A 21,809-nucleotide genomic window follows, 5' to 3' on the forward strand; every position below is an offset into this window, starting at 1 on the left:
TCGTTCGAGGGGACAGTGTCGTACGGCATTCGGATGACCGCGGCACGGGGCACGTCGACGTCCAGGTGGGACTACCGCGGCAACTTGACGTGGCAAAGCAAGGTGGTTGTGCAGGTGCCCCAAGGTTTGGGTGTTATGTTGAAGTCGCCGATCGTGGAATCGTTTGTCGGTGACTCGTTTGTTGCATTCAACACATCGGTGTCGTTTGTGATGAGCAATGTGACGCTTCATATGATGGATGAAGTTTTGTTGGAATGCTCGTTGTTGGGCAAGGCAAGCGCCCGATCCGTGAGTGTGTATGCCGTGGAATCGCTTTCAAACTATCCGACATCACACTTTGGTGGTCCTATGTCGAATGGTCAGTTTACGGTACCCAGTCGGTCCATGGACGGTGACACACAACGGACGCTGCGTGTTGTTGTCGTACAAGTTCGTATGCCCTTTGGGTTTGTCGGAACCGTTCCGTATGTCATCCGACTCGGCGTTCGACGAACGAGCTGGAACTCGCAATTTGTTTACCACGGCAACTTTACAGTCGAAGACTTGGAAATCCCCTGGCCAGTGTCCATTTTGCTTCCGTACCAACCGACACTTGCGTTTGGTGCATGGACTCCGTTTGTCCTGAACGTGACGAACGTGACTGGGCTTGTCGACGTGTCGCTGAAGTGCTCTGACGATGTGACTGTGTATCAAGACGGTAAGTGGATTCTAGGCGACGCTGGAGGTTTCCACGTCGCGACCGTGTCGAATGAATCGTTGGTGTCGTGGACAATGTCTCCAAACGTTGTTGCAAGGACGTCGACTACTGTCCAGTGCAATGCAACCACAGCGTCCGTGGACATTCCATCACACTCGACGTCAGTCTCCTGGACTTACGAGTACTTGCCAAACACTTCGCCAATCATGCTGCCGTCGACGGTACTGCGATTCACGGTCGCGTTCAATGCGACGGTGAAACTGGACTTGTCAACGCTCTTCACGGACGATCCGGACGTCCGTTCCTTCGCCACGACAGAATGCTCCTTGTCGTGGAACGCATCGCACATCCAATGGATCGAGTTGGACGAAGTGGCTGTCGCCAGCTCGTTCCAGCAAGTACGACAGCCACTCATGAACTGTTCCAACACCTCCATCGTGCATGTGCATCCTGCCGTGGGATTCCTTGGCGACGCACGAGTTATCTTGCTGATATCAAGTCACTCGACGGTGAAGCCAGTCACTCTACAATTCCATGTGCAAGCGCCTATCCCAACCCTCCGCGTTTTTGCACAATCTACGTCATCATCGATTCAATCCCGCGCGTCGTTGGTGCTTCTAGAAGCAAGCGCACCCCATCCTTGCCATCTCCAACTCCAGATGGCGGACTTGGTCCGATTTCAGTTCCAAGGTCAAACGTATACGGGCAACGTGACGTTAACGCAGCGTTCCCTGCGACAACAAGCTATCTCCATTTTACCCCCGGACCAGTACATGCCTCGTCAAGTGGTAAATCTCAGTGCGTTCTCGACGTGCCCCTTTGCCCAAAGCATGGCCGTATCGACCCAATTCATCATCTACTGGCTGAGGGCATCTCCCCCATCGCTCAACGTGTCTTGCCCACTGCGCATCCTTGCAACAGATGCCTTGTTGGCAAACATCACGTCGGCATTGCATCCGCAAGACGCTGACACAGGCAAACTAACGCTGGACGTGGTGTTCAATTCAAGTCAGCTCTCGTTAAACAATCGCGCGACCATGCTCGAGCCCAATCGCTTTCGCGTGGACGCAGGGCAACCATATGCCTCGTTCATACCGCTTCGTTTCTTCTCCGGGGTTGTCGCCGTTCGCTTTATCTTGACAAGTTATGCATTCGACACGACTGCAAGTGCCGTGGTGGACCAGAACATCATGGTGCTTCCAGTTGCATCCAGTCCAGTCGCAAGGTTGACAACGTCGTTGCTGTGCCAGAACGAACCGATGCAACTATCGGTTGTCCTGGACCCAGTGTCAGTGACGGGATACATCGAATCGTACCGCGCTCTTTTGATTCTGGATGCGCTCAACGTCGCTGCGGTGGCCAACTTGACTTGCGCTGTCGTGTCGACTCGTTTATACTGCCCCCTCACCCCGGGATTTGTCAGATTCTACAATCAATCGATCGTGGTCATCACGCGCAAGCAGTTTTCTGGCTCCATGAACGTATCAACCTTAGTCATTTCGGCCGTCAACACGCCGCCGGCCTGTCTCGAGAACGCTTTGACTGTCCAGGACGTACAAAGTTGCTGCAGGGACTCGCCAGTTTGCAATGCAGTCGTGGACCAGTCGACGCTGTACGTTCAAGGAATTCCTCAGCCACCCGAATTTGAAGTGACGCCAACTCGCTTGTCATCGACGATACAAGGGTCGTCGTGGGTCTTTGTCAGACGAGCTGCACTGGCAGACCCATCACAAACGCTCGCTATGTACGTGGCATGTCCGTTCGGGGTGCTGCGCAATATCTCTCAAACGCGCGCTCAGTTGCCAGTGCCTTTGAAGCGATCCAACTACTCGTCATCGATGGAAGCGTACCAAGTGCAGTTGTCTGGCGTAACGAATTCCATGGGGATTGAATTTGCATGGCATTCCGTTCCGTCGACACTGAACATGACATGTTCACTTCATGCAGTTGTGACCGAGCCCTTGGAAGGCACAACGCTTACGACGACTATAGCGATTGCTGTCGAGCTTGTCCAAGTGTCTCCATTGGTACAACTTCGTCAAACGTACTTTGAAATGGACGAAGGAAGGCCGTTCGCCCTACCACTGGTTGTCTTGCCCACAGTCCAAACCGTCACCCTTGAATGCCCTCCACGATTGTGTGCCAATATTACGTGGTCGAATGGGCCCTTGACACGGCAACTTGAAAACGTAGCCGTGCTGTCGGGTGCCGCGCTGCGAAATGGGTCGTTTGTCGTTACCTTGGTCAACTATACGACGGGCATCTTGCCATTTAATCTAACAGCAACGTCGTCGGACCGAGCCATGGCAAACCAAACGATCCTCGTTCAAGTGGTTGTGCAGGCATTGCCGACGTTGCCAGTGGTCGATCTTTCGCCCAAGGTGGCGATTTCAGCTGCTGATTACGTCGATTTTCAACTGCGTATCACGCCGCTCGACTGGAATGACGAGCTCAGTGCCGTCGTATCCGTGCCGTCGCAGCAATTTGTGTCGTTGTGGAGCCCAGGGTGGACTCAGAAATCGTCGAATGACACCGTCGAGGAGTATTGGATGCAAATCTCATCGCTGAACGAGTCCGTTTGGCACGTCCAAGGGATATTACGGCCAAATGTCACCGCGCCGTTCATGGTACCTGTCCAGGGAAAAGCGCGGGGCACTGATCCGTGTTGTCTAGGTCAATGTGTACGTGACGAGTACAGTCTCAACGACAAAGGAAACTGCAGTGCAGACGATTCCACTGACGGTTGTGCCGAGCGTTCCGATTGCAAGAGTTCTCACGATTGAAAGCGAAGAAGATTCGATCATTGGCATTTCCGTCGGCAATGCAAGGCATCTCTGGGATATGGAAGGCGACGTTGTCGTACAAGTCTGGATGAATGGGCAGTCTCGGCTACCACAAACTTTGTCCGGCACAAGCGTGAGAAGCTGGACGGTCCCAAGCAACGTATCGACGGTGTACATTCAAAACCAACTGCGCTTCACTGGGTTCCAGAAAGTCTACCTTGTCGGTGACGTGTACACACTCGTCAACATCGTGGTCAAGCCAAAGCGTTTTACGGCGAGGCTTTCGATGCCGTCCAGAACGACCGTGGCGCTTTCAATCGCCGCGCAAACGAGTGTGCAGCTTGCGGTCCCGCGTGGCATTCCAGTGGCTGGCACTGTTGGACTCCGCTACGTTGGGCCGCAAGGGCGTTTTCGCCTCTATGCGGTCCAAAACGCAAGCGTTCAAGTTCGCGTGGCCGGTGCGTTTGCCGGTGCCTTCCGGCTCACGCTGGAGAGCGGTGGTGGGTTCCAAATGTCGTTTGACGTTCGGATCTTTCCCATGGCGGTGGTGCCTCAGCTTTCGAATGCCCCTCCCACCCTTGTTGTGAATGCTACCCAGACCAGTGTTGTCTTGGCGCCACAGTCCGCCGACGACATTTTCATCGTGGACAGCACAACAGGTGTGCAAACCACGTCGCCACTTACATTGCAATGGCCTCGGTACCAAACGAGTACAAAAACGTACGTCACGACTGCATCGTCGACTCAGGTGGCGTCGTCGCCCCTCACCGTGTCAACGGCCCAACGAGTCGTCACAACCACTGTGGCGGTCATCGCACAGCCCGTTCCGGCTTTGGTGCAGCTGGAGCGCCTCCAATCGATCGTCGCCTTTCCGACGTGGACCACGTACTGGAACGACAACATCACGTGTCGATTCCAAGTGACGAGCCCTGACACAACGGGAAATCAGGTGGTTCGAGTGTTTGTGACAGTGAACTCGAGTCAAATCCAGCTAGTGCGGTACAACGCCACAAGCGTCAGCCCGCCCGCAGACGGCGTGGTGGAAATTATTCCCGCCAAACCGACGACATACTTTGTGCCGTCAATTCAATTGGAGCTCGTGCCTCGGTTTGGCTTTGCAGGCGACGTCCTGTTTGGGGTCGTTGCACGAAGCACCGTGCGGGACACGTCCAACTCGGTGGACACTACCGTTTCATGGAACGTCACCGTCGTCCCCACGGCCTCTGTCATCTCCCTTCAGTTCATGGCAGTAAAGTCGAGGCTGCTGGAAACGGACACGATCATGATGAACACGACCGTGGGCACCATCACGGTGTTGGAGTCGCTAACGCTGACAGTCTCGTCGTCGGCAGCGAATCTTTCCTTGGTCGAGCCACTCAAAATCGAGCCCAATCGGACCTTTTCGCTGCAAATCGCGCAATATTGGTTTGGTGTGTTTGACGTCACCATGAACGCCACCGTGCAGCACCGTATTGTCAGTCCCCGCGATCGCACAGTGGTTTCCCGCACCGTTCGAATGGAGATCGTCCCGATAGCGTATCCCCCCGTGCTCGTGGTTCCGTACGTCGTACCCAGTGCGCCCCTCATCTGGTCGCCCTTGTCCATTACGCAATTTTCCCCATTTCTTCCGAACCGAGTTGTGCCACTGGAAACCATGCGACTCTTCTTGCGGGTGTCGCAGGTGGGTTTGTCGCTGCGATCGAACACGACCGTGCTTAAAGTCATGCCGAACGTGATGCTCGAAGTTCTGCCGTCCGCCCAAGTCATGGGCACAGGTGGCGTGTACAACGTAACTTTCATCGCGATCCACCGCATTCCGTCCTCCAACACGTCAGCAACCACAACGTCGGATCAAATCCTGCGCGTCGCCGGCATATCCACCGACGTCAACTCGACCTCGATCGTTGAAGGACAGGGTATTCTCCTGTCCGTCGCGTTGCAGGCGCCGCCCCTGAACCCCGTGGCGCTGAATGTAATATGCACCAACTCACAACGAATCACTCTGAACGCCTCGACGGCAACGCTGAATGACACGAGTCCATGGAATATCGCACTGGCCACGACACGGGACAACATTGACCGAGGGGACGTGCGCGTCAACTGTTCGGTCCAGGTAACAACCCAGGATCCGTATTACAACCAAGTGGATGGTGGGCGGACTGGTTTGTTCATTCAAGACCCGGACGTGTCGGGTTTTGACATTACTGGGCCGATGTCGAACCGACGCGTCCAGCTCGTCGTCGCTGAAGGGGTGTTTGGCGACAGCTACGCGATTCGGTTGAATACCATTCCGTTTGCCTCCGTCACAGTCGCTCTCTCATGTGAACAAGAACGGGTGGGCATCTTTCCGCCGACGCTGACTTTTTCCCCGGACGACTGGAACGTTCGACAAACCATCACGGTGAACGCCACCGACGATTTTATACGCCAAGGCATCGTGGACACGTGAGTGCCTCCTCCCCTCGGACCGATATCAACGTGAAAGTCGTCACTGTTCTAGGTCGATCGTGCATTCCGTCGCGTCCGACGATCCAGTGTATGCTAGCCTGGCCAACTTCACCGTTGCTCTGAGAACAATTGAGACGGCGGACCGGACTCCAGCGCCCATGGCTCAGCAGCTTTACTTTGGAGACACCGGAGCCGACTTGATTTTGACGTTCAATCGAGCGGTGGACCAAACCAATTTTACCAAGTCGAATTTCTCGTGCGCAGTCGTGTTCAACGTGACGGGGACAGGCCTGTTCGGCGACAACCCCGTGTGTTCCTGGCCCAACACTCGAACCATTCGTGTTGTGTTGGGGCGAGCTCCCACCGTTCTTCCCAAAGACATTGTCACGCTGAATGGCAACGTGTTAAAATCCACGCCGGAGGCAATCCTATCGATGTCATCAACGTCGATGCAGGTGGAGCTTCCTCGAAGGCCCCCCGTTCCACGAACGACCGTGTCAGGGCCACTCAATTTGGGTACGTTAGACCATCTCGTTTGCATGCACACTCACCAATGCAAACTGCAGGATCATGCGATCATTTGTCGTTGAACGCCAGAGCGTCTTCGGGATCTGGTGGCCGACAAATGGTATGGCAATGGACTGTGGATCCCCCGGGAATTCTGGACGGCCTTGGCTTGACCAACCAGACGATCTGGATCCCGTCGGACGAGCTCTCGTACGGCGGGGTTTACACTATAACGCTGACCTTGACAAACTTTTTCGGCATGAATGCGACGTCGGACAAACTCGTGGTCACGAAAGCCTCGATGCCGCTGCCGTCAGTGTACATTGAAGGCCCTTCGCAAGTTACGCTGTTGCGGTCGCAATCGTTGCAGCTTTCGTCCGTCGCGTCCGTGTCAACGTGTGGAAATGCGACAACGAATCCATCCATGGGGTTTGCTTGGTCCGTGAACAACGTGCCCGTCGTGTCGGAGAGTCGAAACCCACGGCAACTCAAGCTGTCCGGACTTGATGTTGGCGTCCACACCGTGACTGTTCTCGTATTCATGTCCGACAGGCCAGAAGTGAACAACACGGCCAGCGTTGCCGTCCAAATCAAACCGTCGCCGCTGACAGCGCTTATCGTGGGTGGCAACCGAACTGTCGGGAACGGCGACGACCTCCTGTTGAATGGGACGCGGTCGTTTGACCCGGACAATAGATCGACGTCGTTGGAGTACCTGTGGGCTTGTACGGACCCAAACACGGGACGAACGAGCTGCAATGGCGAAGCGATACTAGATGGTGGCGTCACTACCATAGCGCGCGACAACTTGCCGCCCAAGCAAGTGATCCAGATCACGCTAACTGTGTTTGATCCTATGACTGGACGACGGGCAAGTACATCCATCAGTCTCACCATTGTGCTGGGCAATCCACCAGTCACCAAAATTGTCTCGCTGGCCACGACCAAGTTCAATCCAGATGCAAAAATCGTCCTCTCTGGCAGCGTGTCTAGTGTGTTGGATGCTAAACCGACAGCGACGTGGGCCATTGACGGAGACCAGGATGGTTCCATTGCAGCGGCGGCGTTTGGTCTTTCAGCGGTACGACGTGATTGAGTCGATGGCCATGACATCGGCGGTGTAGGCTTCGTTGCGCATGGTTGTGGTTCCGAATTCGCTGCGTCCTGGTCGGTCATACGGATTCGTTCTCACCGGCAAAGACAAGTTCAACCAACTCAGCAGTGCCACGATGACCATTGCAATGAACGAAGCGCCCACCAGTGGCAACGTACGCACTGTTCACCCCTTTCGCTTTCATGTTACGATTCGCTTTAGGTGGAAGTGACGCCCGCGTCGGGGACAACGCTGTCGACGGTGTTTCGAATTTCGTGCAATGACTGGGTCGATGAGGACTTGCCGCTCAAGTTTAGCTTCAAGTACATTGTCGGCGAGTACTCTCCCGACGTGCCGCAAGTCACGCTGAGCGACTACTCGCTCACAACGTCGTTTGACACGGTGTTTCCGACGGGCGGCGGGCCCAACAACACGATTACCATCATTAGCTACATTGCCGACGCGCTCGGATACACGACGCAGTCCATTTCGACGGTCCAAGTCACGTTACCCCAACTGGACGCGGAAGCACAGGCATCGTTCATGCAAAACCAAACGAGTGAGCTCGAAAACTTAGCATCCAGCAAAGACCCTGGCAAAGTCCTGAACATGGTCAACATCTTGGCGTCGATGATGGCCCCAACGGTGAATGACACCGAGGTAGAAACGACGCCTACTCCATCGCCGACGACGGCAGCGCCTAGTGCCACCGACAGCGCAGGATCGCCAGCACCAACGCCGGTTCGTACTCGCCCTCCAAAGCGCTGCCCGACAGCGATCTCTGGCACGTCGTGCTCTGGACATGGGAGCTGTACGACGAATCCTCCGCAATGCAGCGACGACATATTGGAGTGTACTGCGATTTGTACGTGCGGCAACTCGTGGTATGGCACGGATTGCAGTACGTCCCAGGAGGATTACGACAGGAAGCAAAAGATGCTTGGGAGTTTGCTCAACTCGATGGCGATTGCCAACGCAAATGTTGAACCGACCCCCCAGGCTCTTGAACAGCAAAGTTCCGCCGTGGCTTCCATCGCTGCCAACGTTGCCGTGCTGAGTCCGACGCAGCAATCGCAGGCACTGGATTTGGTCGCCAACATCCTCAGCTCGTCGTCATCTGTCACATTGTCGCCCGCGACGACGGCAGCTGTCGGTCAGTCCATTTCGAGTCTATTGGATGCCACGCCCGTCGCGTCGACAGTGTCGCAAAGCGGGCAGCGGCTACTGCAAGGGCAAGACGCCAAGAGCACCCGTGTCGGCAACACGGTGTCGATGCTAGCGACCTCGATGCTGAGTGACCACGAGCCTGGGGAGGTTGCTGTCCAGCTCAACACAAAAAACTTGAAGCTGACGCTGCAGCGCCATGAACCAAGCGAATTGTCCACGACTGTGGTCGATTTGCCTTTGACAGCAGAGCAAATCAAGCGAAACTACACGAGCCCGTCGTTTGCGTTTCCAGACACCTTTTCAACGCACGGGTGCGACGATTTTGTGGACTCCCATGCTGCACTGTATGCGAGCAATCTCTACAGCGACGAAAGCTCGGCGCTGGTCAACTCGGCCGTGATGGGGCTCAACTTGAAGTGCGGCGACAAACCTCTGCCCGTGGCCAACCTGTCCAAAGGCTTTGTCATCCGCATGCGCAACAACATGCAATACCCCGTACGTTTGTCTTGCATCGCGCCAGTCCTGACGCGCCACTGCATTTGCATGTAGGCACCGCCGGCGCCATCGAACGGCACCGTCCAGTGCTTTGCCAATGACACCACGGTGACGAACATCACTTGCGACGCGGCCAACCAACTGTTCAAGATCGTCGCATGCAACGGCACGATGAACTACACCGTGTTGTACACGTGCCCGCAGTACGTTCCCGTGTCCGTGTGTCGATATTGGGATGCGTCGGTACGTGGAGCGCGGTCGGACGAGAGCGGCGTGATTTGAAATCCGGCGTGTGTAGTTGGGAGCGTGGTCGTCGGAAGGGTGTGTGCAGGTGTCGGATCCAGATCCAGACTACATTGTGTGCGAGTGCAATCACTTGACCGACTTCACATCGCAAGTGAACCAAGCCCTTCGAGCCGTCGAGGACAACGTCGTGGCGGTGTTTTCGCACAAAACGACGCTGGAAGACGTCAAGCAGAATATTCAAGTCGTCGTGACGATGGGGATCTTTTTCATCTTGTACGGAGCAGGACTGCTCTACGGCATGCGGCGCGACCGTCTCGACGCGATCGGGTACTCGCAAGAGCTCAAGAAACTCATGGAAGTGAAGAATGTCGACATGACCAACCTGTTCCAGTTGCCCAAGGTCCTCAGTGCCAAAACCCGAACTGAAAAGTTGAAAGCGCTGGTGCATGGATTTTGGAATGGCATGACCTCGAAACACCAACTGCTGTCGATCTTCTTAACCTACGACCCGGACTTTACTCGGTAGCGTCATCCCCTTCCGTTGCACGACCACGCCGATGACATTGTGGATGTAGACCCCAGCGCTTGATGATTATCTTCACGACAATCATGTCCCAAATGTTTATCAATGCCGTGCTGTATCGTCTGCGTCAGCTCGAGCCCAACATTGGCACGATGATCGTGAGTGGCCTCATATCGTCCGTCGTGATGATGCCGGTCACGCTGGCATTTGTCATGCTGTACAAAAAATCGGCCAAAAAGCGCGAGTACCTTGTGCGGTATCACTTGGAGGACAGCGAAAACGAGGTCGAAGTCCAAGTCGACGCGTATGGCAATCCAGTCGAGTACACGAAATACCAAGTGCTGTGCATGGATTTGCACGCGGCATTCAATCGAGTCGATGCGGCATCATACCAAGCCTGCCATCGCGTGCTGCAGCAAGACGGCATCGATGGGACCATGATTGGAGCGCTGTCTCGAGCGATCTTTATTGTTGTGCACGGCCATGACGTGTTTGAGCAGCCTCCGCCGCCTCTCGCGGACGAACTCGTGGTGAAGAGCAGCATATCTGACGTACGCCAGAAAAAGAGGTCGTCTCGGAAAATGTCGCGCAAGACAGTGGTTGAACGCGACCCTGTCATTTCCACCATCCAAGCCGACAACATCCTTCCGCCCGTCAACTCGCATGAAGCGATGGCAAAGTGCCTAGCTATGTGGGGCAATCAAGGCCTCCACACGGTGCTGATGAAAGTCGAGCCCACGCAGCTGTCGCCTGCAGCTACCGCACAGCTAGCTGCCCAGACGAAACTGGCCACAGACAAGTTGAACTTGTCGCGGGCTGCGTCCGAAGTCGCCGACTTTGACGGATGCCATGCGCTGCTGGAATACTGCGTCAAGTTCCACGAGTGCGCCGAGTGCTTTGCGAACGACAATGTGTCCGTACTCCGCCACGCACAAGACGAAATTCGACGTGCCAAGGAAGAGCTTGTTGCCGTCAAACAATTGCTCAAGTCCCAAGCATCTCAGCGATTTGGAGGGACCGTCCGTCGCAGTCTCGGTCGTCTGTCCAAATCCAGCATGAACGAAACCAAAACAGTCGCGCTGCATGCTGTGAAAGACCAGGTGAAGGTACTGTGGCAAGTGCTGCCAGCGAAGCTACAGCTGACCATGTGTGCTTGGTAGGTTGTCGTACACACGACGAAGCGGCACATGTCAAATGCAAACACCAGACAGAAACAAGCGCGCAAGTCGCTACAGATGGAGCAAGTGCAGATGAAGAAGCACTCCCAGGCAGAGATCCAAGCTGTCCTGGCCAACTTGAAAGGGCTGCAGCGGTGGAAGAAGCGGTATCAAATGTACATGGCAGACAAGGAATCGAAGCGACTGGCTGCCATGCCGTTGCACGAACGCCAGTTCTTTTTGAAGGAGACGGAGAAGCTGCGAAGCTTGCGGATGACGTCGAGGCTGCTGTACAACCAGTTCCTACGCCGACAGCCCGAAAGACTGCCCAAGCCGCTCTTCCCGGCCTGGGTCAACTACATTCTGTACGTCATGTGCGCGTGCATCGACGGGTTTGCTGCGTGGTTTGTCCTCCAGTTTGCGTTTACGATTGGCGGGGATCTCGCCAACGTGTTCATTGGGTCGGTTGTGACTGGCTTGGTCATGACATGGGTCGTGAGCGACCCGATCAAGATTTTCTTCAAAATGGGGATCCTCCCGGTCTTTGCCACGGCGCTGCTCGCCAACACGGGCATATTTGACGCCTTGAGTGCGGAAACCTTTGCGTTGGGCGCGACCGCCGCGGTAGGAGTCGCTGGAGTCGCCAAGTTACGAGGCAAAAAAGCACAGGCGGCTGTCGACGCTGCCTTGCCTGGCGCGAATTCTCCGAAGAAGATGCATGTGGCCAACGAAGCACTGGCTCGAGTCCGCCACGAGCTGTCCGATATGCCAAACGGATCGCCCACTGAAGCTATCGTGGCAGAAATGGAAGCCGCGACACAGGTCGAGTATCTCCAAGCATGGGAGCAGGTACACGAATCGTCGTTAGCGGCAGAGAAGCTCCCAGACGACGCGCTACTCAACGAGGCGGAGCGCAAGCGCCGGAGTGTCGTGAAGCGCACTGGGCCGACCCTTTCGTCGCTGCCACCGGCAACCATCAACCACCCCGATCATGTGCTATTCCCAGACAACTACATGGACATGCCAGCACCGTCCGACGTGTTGGTGGACGTCTCTGGGCCATCCACTGGTCTTGTCCCATTCTCGACAGAGACGTTCAACGGCGACGTGTGCCAATGCGGCTCCCACGTCGCCCTGGCGGATCGAGTGAAACACGTGACTCTTGAATGCTCACACCGCATGGTGCAGTGCCGAAACCCCGACTGCGGTCTCTTCATGCCAGCGCGCGGCCTTGCTGGCCACGAAGGTAGTCAATGCCGCCTCGTGCTGTGTGTGTGCGACCGCATGATTCCCAAATACAAGTTACGCCAGCACCAGCTCTCAGACGAGTGCGCGGCCAAGATTGTGCGCTGCCGGATGGGCTGTGGCATCGCCACGTTGTCCGTCAAACACCAAGATAAACACGAGCGGACAGAATGCCCCCTCCGTCCGATGGAGTGTCCAAAATGCCATGTCGTGCTGCAAGTCCGTGACCATCCTGCTCACGACCTTGAGTGCATTGGTACCAACGACGTTGAAGCCCCGTCGCCAGTGCGGGTGAAAGGACCGGCGTTGGCTATCGTCGCAGGCACGACCAAGCCCCTCCCCAAACGGAAGCAGTTGGCTCCCCTTCGGCTAACCAAGCGAGTGTACGTGGCGTCCATGGCGGACGACGACTCTGACGCGGTCGGCAGCGACGAGCCCAAAGTGACTCCAATGCGGATCACTGGCCCGCCCTTGGCAGCGTCTCTAGTAGAGGCCCGAATTCAATCCGGACTCGCGTCCGCCGCCAAGAGTACGCTGGAAGAGCGAACATTTCACAGGGCCCAGGCCCGCTCCTTCCTTCAGGAAAACACGCGCAGGGGTCAGTTCGACAGCACGGAAAACTCGCTGTTTGGCTCGAACGCCACGCAACCGTCCAAGCCATCGGGTAGTGGTGCCATGTCTCCGGCAGTCGCCGCACGGTCGAGTCCTTACAAGCTGAAGCAGAGGGCCATGTATCACGGCTCAGACGATGAAGAAGAGGTCGCCGACGCGTAGTGTGGCGATGGCATGTGAGTCAAACATGTCAACCGTTCGAAAGGCGAACTCAGCCTGGGCGAACCACTTCGCTGACGAAAGTGTCGGCTGTACAGAACGCCCGACGCGATAGGTGAAAACGAAAGAAGCGGATTTATTCCACTCGTTTCAAGAAGCTGTAGGTGCAGGGCATTGCTGCACAGAATGCTGCATTCGACAATGCCACGACAAGTCGAGGCACGAGGCGAGTTAAGTTAAAGGAAAACGCTTGTTTTGGTGGCGATGGGGGCTTTGCACAGTGGGCACAGGTCGGTGATCTTGGTGGAGCAGGTTTGGCACAGGCAGAGGTGCTTGCACGGGAGGAGAAGCACCGTCTTCGTTTCGGTGAGGCAGACAACACATTCAAGAGTCGACGATGGGCAGTCTGGGGCTTCGCCTGCTTGACTTTTTTTGCCAAAGAAGTACTCTTGCGTTTTGGAGGCAGCTTCGGGGTTGCGTAATATCGTGCTTTCCACCAACGAACGGGCCTGCGAGATGACGGCACACCCCCGGGTAAAGTTGTCTTGAGTTTGAAGCGCACCGGCAGTGTCGCCACGAATGGCCTGAACGAGTGACTTGGCCTGGGACAAGCCAATGCAATGATCGAGTGAGAAAGACAGAAAATGTTTCTGCGTCTTCGCGGCTGCTGAAGGATCGCGAAGGATCGTCGACTCGACGAGGGATCTCGCCTGCGATACGACGGGGCATCCCTTGGTGAAGTTGTCCTGCGTCTGGGCAGCGCCTTTCACGTCTCCCGTCAGCGCCTGGAACAGCGATTTCGCCTGCGACACGAGCGGCACCGTGTCCACAGGAGACGCCGTTGACGCTTCGTCCGAGCTCATTCGACAAAATGCCAAGAATTCCCTTGCGCAAGATCAGAAATTGCAATCGCACAGATCAAGCCAATCAAGTTTCCGATCGATAGATATGCGGAGTTTGATTGGCTGATTTTGTTTTGCGCCAGAGAGTACGGTCATTCAATAGTCTCTACTAGTAATACCCTATGTACGTAAATAGTACTACTATACTGAAGCTCGTTGGGGTTTCGAGGTTTCTCGGCACTGCACTCCATGGCATCCAACTTCGTCGCCGCTCCAACGGACCACGAAAGGTACGGCATGATGAGAGCACAAACTTGTGTCAGAGCTGGAAGAAATGATTTGAGGCGGATCGACGGGGTGGCGTAGATATAGTGGCTGGAAAACAACGATTGGAATTGAAACATGTATCGCATCATCGACTAAGCGATGCAGTCGTTCGAGCCAAGGCTGGCTTCATTCTTGCCCTCCAGCATCGCTTCAATGACCTCCTGCACTCCCAGCGCTTCCGCATAACTTGACAACGTGTTAGGCTTGCCGTCGACGAGCGCGGCCCAATGCGTCGCCAAGTCGACATCGTCGCGGTCCTTCTCTTCAACAGGAAAGTCGCTGCCGTCGGCAAGCAGTACTTGGATTTCACTGAACCATCGGCCCAGCACCAACGTTCCCTTAGTGCCTTCCCATCGAACTTGGTTGTAGCATGGAATGTCGCCACGCACATGGCCTTCAACTTGCACGGATATGGCATGGCCGTCGCGTGTAGCGCTCAAGCGGGCATTCAGGTCCGTTTCCGCCAGATTCGATTCCTCGGGATACGTGGCAGCGCTGTGGATCAACGTAAGGGGACCCACGACTCGTTGAAGGGCGAAGACGAAGTGCGACAGAACCTCCCGGGTGAACCCACCTTCTTGGCGTTCAGCCAGCCAACGTCCAGCACCTTGTTGCCACGGACGCGGCCACTGCATCCAGGAAGCAGAGATGGAAACGTTGTGGAGAGCGCCAAGGGGTTTGTTGTCACCGAAGAGAGATTCAGCCAGGGAAAGGCCTTGCGCCGTAGCGAGAGGAAAGTTGACGCCCGTGCGAGCACTGGAAGCTGCGATGCGTGCAACGCACTCCTTGGCCACAGCGCCATCCGTGCTCAATGGCTTCTCACACAGCACAGCCAAGCCGCGGTCCAACGCTTCGTTTGTCAGGTCAATGTGAGCTGCAGGAGGGGTGGCGATGTACAGCGAGTGCAGACCTTGCTGTTGAATGAGGTCGGATGCGCTGGAAGCGGCTTTGAGTTCGGGGTACTTTTCAAGAGTGGCCTGGACAGCTGACGGGTTCGCATCCCAGACATAGGTCGCACGAAGAGTTGGCTGCTTGTACAGCAGTTGCAGCATGCGCTGTCCCATCACTCCGAGTCCGATCACTCCCACGTTCTTGACGTCACTCATGGCCGCCTCCGTCCTTTTTCGCAAGTGTGTCCATTTGCACGATGTACATTCCGTCCGTTCGGATAAATCTAACACGTTCGCGTGACCCATCCGGATAGACGGCGTTAGCACGAGGCAGCCGTGCTGCTGTTGGGTCACTTGAATGACCTGGTCGCGACCTCGGAACTTCCACGTGCAAATCAAAGGCAACCTTGGACAGGTGTCGCGAAAGGTTGTTCATGGAGCATGCAGTCGTCTTGGCCGGTTCGTCGCAAGCTCTATCCAGCCAACAATGATCTCTGCCAACGACACATGTGACAAGAAGCCCTCTTCCCAACCGCAGTGCTGTCCCTTGAGTAAGTTCGTCGAATTCCTTGGAAAGCGTGCTGTATCTGGCGCACCGTGTTCACTCGTCTTGACATTTTCGCAACGCCACGACAGAGCGCTGTCTAGACCGCCTTCACAAGTGTGAACTATTTCGCCGCTCGTTGTGGAAACGTCGTTCGAATCCCGATATTGCCTGAAACTACTTCCATTGTGGGACGAATGCGGAGGTGGGAAACATGTGCACTAGAGGAAAAGGTGCTGGTGTCATCACTCGTCCGACCGTCGCATGCCCTACTCGACGCGACATGTTTCAGTTGTCGATCTCTACCACGACATCGTGTGCTGTGTTGGCGTGTATGGAACGCAATAATATGTAAGGTACGTCCACAATAGTTGGAATCGGCGCGTGAAACGAATCGATGGGCGATCAAGTCCCCCCTACGATCTGGCTGACATCATACCCAAGAAGCGCTGTGGACTCACCACTGGAGCTCTCGCATTGCAGCGAAGGATGGAGGCGCTTCCGTCCACATCGCAAAAAAACGCCGAGGTCGATGCACCGTGTGCCCGAATCGACCGAATGGAGGAGAGGTGTCGGTTACGTCGTGAAAAAACCGCTCGCACGGCGACCCTTCGAGGATGAAACCGCCACGTATCCAGGTGCTAATTTATGGCCGTTGTCACGCCACTGCCATTGCTCAACTGCATGCTCCCGCCTCTCGACACGTCAAAGCTCTTCGACCGTGGCGTGCCAGCCTGGTTCACTCGGGTCGTCCTGCCCTGCGCAGGCACGATCTACCTCTTGTGCACCGTCGGGACGAGTTTTGCATACCTGATTGTGCTGGTCGAGTATGTCTCCAACGACTTTTGGTGGCGCGAATTCAACACAACGGGTGGCCAAACGTACCTAGCGGATCTTTTCAATGCCAAGCTCATCCTCGACGTATCCGGGCCGTTTGATATGTTCGATAGCGAGTCCGCCATGCTCGGCAACTACTCGGCCATCAATACGTTCGTGAACATGCGGGCGGTGGCCGCGCGCCGGTGGATGCTCGAGCCGCTGCCGTTGGACGTCGCGGTCACGACGCTGCGAAAGAACAGCTTGTACGAGAATGTTTTCACGGTCATCTCGCACTGTTGGGTTGACTTTAACAGGCACTTTGAAATGGCACACTCGCCCTTGCGCCAGCAGCGATGCGCCAACCGGCAACAGGACAACGCCGCCATGTACTTGGAATCGCTTTTGCGAAACGTCAACTCGTCCGACCTGACCGAGTCATCGTTTGGCCATTCGATCAACCAGACGATCTTGACGCCGATGTTGGACATGGCGGGTGGCCCAGCGTGGGTCCATCAACTCGTCGCGATGTCCGAGTGGCTGTCCGTCAAGGACGAAGTCGAGTGGTGGCACGAGCACGGCCTAGCGCACTGGACAATCCAGATGCAGAACCGGTTCCAGCTCGGATTTGAAGATAGCATCACGATCGTGAACGCGCTCGGGGTTGTTCAGCCGATCACAGTGTCGTCCTGGCCGTATATGTATCGTGGTTTGGCGTCGTGGTCAACAAGCCGTTCCGCCGTCGGCCTCTGGAATGACCTGAGCGTGTGCACGTACTACGGGTGCAGTTTGGTGCTCAATTCGAATGCGTCGCTCCCTGCCATGGGCATGGACTGGGACGTCGAGTACAACGGCCCTGCCTCCACCGTTGGCATGCAACTCATCCGGTCCGAGATCGGACCGTTGATGGGGTTCGATTTGTACCACGTCCGGCCACCGGCGTCGGTCGTGGCCATCTTCTCGACGTTCCAGCGTCAGTTCCTGCACGCACTGACGGAATCGTCCGAGCTCCTCGACGGATTCAACCAGCTCACAGACCCCGTCATCGACGTGGTCCCGGCAAATTGGCGCGCGCCCAACTTGGCGTTCTACGGAGGAAGTCCGCTGTGCCTGTCGTTTGCGGACCCACAACCGTTCCCGCAAATGCCCTTGGCGTACAACGATGGGTGCCAGAATCAAGATCCGTTCGTGATCGAGTTCGATCGCTTGAACGTGGTCTTTGCCATGATTGTGCTGGCATTCAACGGCGGCGACATTCCTGCCGTGTGTGCCATGAGTCCTGCGCGCGCCGCCCTTTGCCACGAGACACTCGCAAAAGCAGCAACGCTGCTACCGCTCTTGCACACTGTCAAGCGAGAGGTCGGGCCTCTTGTCGCAAAGGCAAACGTCGACGTCCAGGCGCTGAGGGTGCAATTCATGCAAATGGCGGTCCAAAATGGCTCGACGAACGTCCTGGTGACCCAGGACGTTGTGCCTGCTTCTTCGTCCGACCCGTGGTCGCTCATGGGGTGGCTGACGATGTACGACTGGGTCAACGGCACCCGCGAAGTGTACAACGTCGAGGGCGACCACGGCAACCTAACTTTAATGTCGGGGCGGGTGCCGTACGTGCGTTTTGTGGTGAACCCGGAAGAGCTTCCGCGCAAAGCGTGTGTGTACTTTTGGTATTTGGTCGTGTACTCCACGGCCATGTCTACGGTCGTGGCGGTCGCGATGACGCTGCTTGGTGTGGTCGCCAAGTTTCAAATCGACGGCGCCAACCTGTTTCAGTACAATCGGGTATTCGGCAGTGTCTGGATCGGTCGACCGCTCATGTTTATTCGGGGCATCACGGCCGTCATCATCCTGAGCACGTCGACGACGGCGCTGCACGTGGGCAACCAGGTCACGGCATTCCACAACTACGATCGGTCGCCCGTCGAGCGACTGCTTTTGTCGAGTGAGACCTTGTGGCTGCAGTACGTCCTGAACGATGTGCTGCTGCCTCTGACCCAAACGCATTCTCGCGACTATGCCGCTCTTGGGAGCTGTCTCGGGTTCATTGCAGTGATGTCCGTCGAGTTGGCGTCGCCATACGTCGCACACGCAACGATCGAACGGACATGCTCCATCACAAGCTTTCGCCGCGGAATCAAGTGCACGAGTGGGACAATTGAAATCGGCAGCTTTGGCCGCGTGTGCGTCTTGTTTTCGATCCATGCCGCGTGCGCTGTCGTAGCGTACTGCGTCGTCCGCGCCTGCCGCTTCTTGCTGCACAAACCGCGGCCCAAGGGGACTGCGACCAACCACGCCCTTATCCCAGCCGCCACGGAAGCGTTTTGCATGCCGTCGGCTGCCGCAACGTCGTGGCACTTGGACGTCATGACGTGCATCATGTCGGGCATGGTTCCGGTCCACAATTGGCTGTTTGACTTTAAAACGTGGGGACTTGTCAAGGGCGAATCCGCCACCGGCCATACGTTCGACGTGCCCCGGTTCGTCGTGCCCCCCGGCAATGGTCCTGTCCCGACGTTTGGCACCCAACACGCTTGGCTTGGTTTCCTCAGCTTGATGTACATGACGACGTCGATTGCGGGCAGCTACACGTTTTTGGAATTGACGAAATCCGCCATGGCGAACGACTTTTGGTGGGCTTCTTTTGACACAGACACCCACGTGTACGTGTGCAACTGGTTCAACAGCATGCTCCAGGTCACGTCCGCCATGTCCAACATCCAGATCCACACGGCCGACCACGCGGCGATGGCGACGACGACCAACATGACCGCGTCCGTTGTCGCGGTGTCGCCGCTGTACGCAATCGCAGTCCAAGATGCTGCCAATTCGCTCGCGAACGTCATTCAGGGCCTGCGAAGCATGGACGGGTGCATGGTGCCGTGGATCATGACCACGTATTGCTACGTGGACTTTGGACGGCGGTGGGAGATGGCGCCGTCCGAACAGCGGCAAGCGCGGTGTGTGGCGGACGCGCGGGATGGCGCCGTGTACTTGGAATCGATGGTCCGGAATGCCAACTTGGCGAGTTTGATGCAGTGCTGGGGCGATCCGTTGGACGTGGGGGTGTTTTCGTACTTGAAGACGAGTGCCGAAGGGATCCAGTGGCTGGACGCATCCGTTCGCAGGCCCGCCAACACAGTCGCGGACGAAGAACGGCTCTGGCAATCCCATGGCATCGCGACGTTCACGACGCAGTGGCAAAACTTCAAGACGCTTGGCATCGTCGAGTCGTTTTCGATTCAAAACGCCTTTGGATGGAACTACCCCATCACACTCAAAACATCCAACGGATCGTTCCAGTTCCCAGTCCAAACCACATTCAAGATGGCGTGGCCATTGGCGTGCGACCTCACGCTGCTCATGCTGAACACGAGCGTCACGAGCGGAAAGAGCCTGCTCCGCGTCAGCGGCAACTTTGCCTACCACAACGTGAGTGTGGAAACCATCTATGCGTTGGAGGGCGTCCTCCCGAGCCCGTTGGGGCCAGGAATGTCGTTGTTGCGGTCGGTGCTCGGTCCGTTTGGGCAAGTCAAGATGAAGCGGGTCGCATGTCCTTCCGCGCTGCGATCGCTGTACCTCGAGCTGTCGAATCAACTCAAGCACTGGCTTGGCATGGACGCCGCGATCCAAGAAGCGTTCTGGTCCATCTACTTTTCGTTTACGATGCAGCCCGTGGTGAAGGCGTGGACGGGATGGAGCCACCGCGGCGGCAACATTTTGTGTGAACCCGACCCGAATTTTCTCTCGATGGACGACCGCCCGTGCGTTTCGTTCAGCTACCGCGGGCTCTGCGGCATCGGATTGCAAGACACTCTCACGGTGGACACGAGCGGTCTGGTCAAGGCAGTGCTCGCGACCCCCTCGCTCAACGCCACAGCCGCAACAGCCCTCGAGTACGACTCCCCCGACTCGTCGTTCAAGTTCATTTCAAACGCCCAAGCGTTCGTCGCGGCGGCATCTTTCCCACCCGACGTGTTAAACTCGTTGCGCCACCAAGCGCAGCAGGTCAAGCAGACACTCCGAGACGATGTCGCGGTCACGGTCGTGCAGTATGTCGTGCCGCGCAACGGCATCGCGACCAACTACTCGTTGGCCCGCGTCAACGTGTTTGACGAAAGCGAAGCCGACTTTGAGCTGTTTGCATGGCTGTACATGTTCGACTGGGTCCAGGGCATCCGGGAGGTCGTGTCGTTCGAGGGGGACGCGACCACGATTACGTCCATGTCGACGACGACTGTGAACGAAGAATTGCCCGTGAACCCGATGGAAGTTCCGCTGAACGTGGCGTTCTACATGCGATGGCTGTTGCAGTACATCACGTTGGTTATGCTGTGTGTGGCGTGTGTGGTGTGCGTTTACATTGTGATGCTCAAGGGCCAAGTCGAAGCTGCCAACATGACGTCGTTCAGTCGAGTTGCGTCGCTCGTCTGGATCGGCCGACCGCTCATTCTCCTGCGCGCGTTCTGTGCAATCTGCTTGCTCTCAACATCGTCGTTGGTCCTCGTGCGCCCGCTCCAAGGACTTGTGTCCTTCTTCCATTTCGACAGAAAGCCATGGTACATGGTGATCCTGACGGCGGGCGAACTCAACTGGATGACCTACATCATCAACGACGTCTTCTCCGTGCTCACGCACCAGTACACGCAAAAGTATTCGTGGACGAGTTTCATTGTCGTGTGGGTGGCGTCGGCTATATGGGAGTTTGCGTCGCCGGCGTCCTACTCTGTCGTGGTGGAACGGGTGTGTACCGTGGCTCAAGTGGATTTCCAAGTGATCTGCCACGGAGGGACGATTGAGATCGGCAGTGTCGGCCGCTTCACCTTGTTGCTGGGGCTCGTGTTTGGTTACTGCGCGTTGTGCTTTGTTTTGGTGCTGTGGCGTTTCCCTCGCGCGACGACTCGATCCAAGACCACATCGGTGTTCTTGTACACGTCTGCGAAGCATCAATTCGTCGCGTCCAAGTGGGTCTACCAAGGCACACAGTATGTGGACAAAGCGTCTGCTGTGCTCACAGGTATCCTCTCTGTGGAGGTTCGCGCGGTGCTGTACTTGTTCGACATCAAGACGTGGCGCATCTACACCATGCCTCTCGAACAGCTCGGAACACTGGATCGAGGCCTCCCGCCACATCTAACGGCGGCGTTGCCGCTGATCGATGGGTGATTGTTCTCGTCATTGACCTTTTTTTCATTTCTCATAATTAGCCAATCACCGTGCAATTCAAGTTGTATTTACCAATCAGGAACGATACCAGTTATTTT

General features: G+C 56.3%; 4 protein-coding genes across 4 annotated transcripts; 1 reads left to right on the top strand and 3 right to left on the bottom strand.

Annotated features, from left to right (window-relative positions):
• Positions 1–33: 33 nt before the first annotated feature.
• Positions 34–14,018, top strand: H310_13163 (hypothetical protein; the record flags this gene model as incomplete). The annotated part of the gene is made up of 10 exons (XM_008880558.1): positions 34–3,324; positions 3,371–5,925; positions 5,981–6,444; positions 6,495–7,516; positions 7,560–7,703; positions 7,751–9,190; positions 9,245–9,433; positions 9,489–9,958; positions 10,012–11,065; positions 11,120–14,018. The coding sequence occupies 10 exons, from the start codon at positions 34–36 to the stop codon at positions 13,133–13,135; spliced, it is 12,645 nt and encodes a 4,214-aa protein (XP_008878780.1). The 3' UTR covers positions 13,136–14,018.
• H310_13164 (hypothetical protein) lies at positions 13,248–14,023 on the bottom strand. The gene has a single exon (XM_008880559.1). It carries the CDS (start codon positions 13,993–13,995, stop codon positions 13,369–13,371), a length of 627 nt encoding a protein of 208 aa, XP_008878781.1. The 5' UTR covers positions 13,996–14,023; the 3' UTR covers positions 13,248–13,368.
• A 327-nt stretch (positions 14,024–14,350) lies between these two features.
• H310_13165 (hypothetical protein) lies at positions 14,351–15,420 on the bottom strand. The gene has a single exon (XM_008880560.1). It carries the CDS (start codon positions 15,405–15,407, stop codon positions 14,394–14,396), a length of 1,014 nt encoding a protein of 337 aa, XP_008878782.1. The 5' UTR covers positions 15,408–15,420; the 3' UTR covers positions 14,351–14,393.
• A 966-nt stretch (positions 15,421–16,386) lies between these two features.
• H310_13166 (hypothetical protein) lies at positions 16,387–21,797 on the bottom strand. The gene has a single exon (XM_008880561.1). It carries the CDS (start codon positions 19,717–19,719, stop codon positions 18,136–18,138), a length of 1,584 nt encoding a protein of 527 aa, XP_008878783.1. The 5' UTR covers positions 19,720–21,797; the 3' UTR covers positions 16,387–18,135.
• Between the last annotated feature and the right edge of the window lie 12 nt (positions 21,798–21,809).

The sequence above is a fragment of the Aphanomyces invadans genome, assembly GCF_000520115.1.
Source record: "Aphanomyces invadans strain NJM9701 unplaced genomic scaffold supercont1.48, whole genome shotgun sequence".
In the NCBI taxonomy this organism is placed as follows: Eukaryota; Oomycota; class Saprolegniomycetes; order Saprolegniales; family Verrucalvaceae; genus Aphanomyces; species Aphanomyces invadans.

Coding starts and splice junctions, on each gene's coding strand:
- H310_13164 (XM_008880559.1), bottom strand. CDS start 13,995: ATGAGCTCGGACGAAGCGTCAACGGCGTCTCCTGTGGACACGGTGCCG.
- H310_13165 (XM_008880560.1), bottom strand. CDS start 15,407: ATGAGTGACGTCAAGAACGTGGGAGTGATCGGACTCGGAGTGATGGGA.
- H310_13166 (XM_008880561.1), bottom strand. CDS start 19,719: ATGGGATTGCCAGAGCCGTTCTTCGTCCGCGACTGTGTTGGCGGGCCT.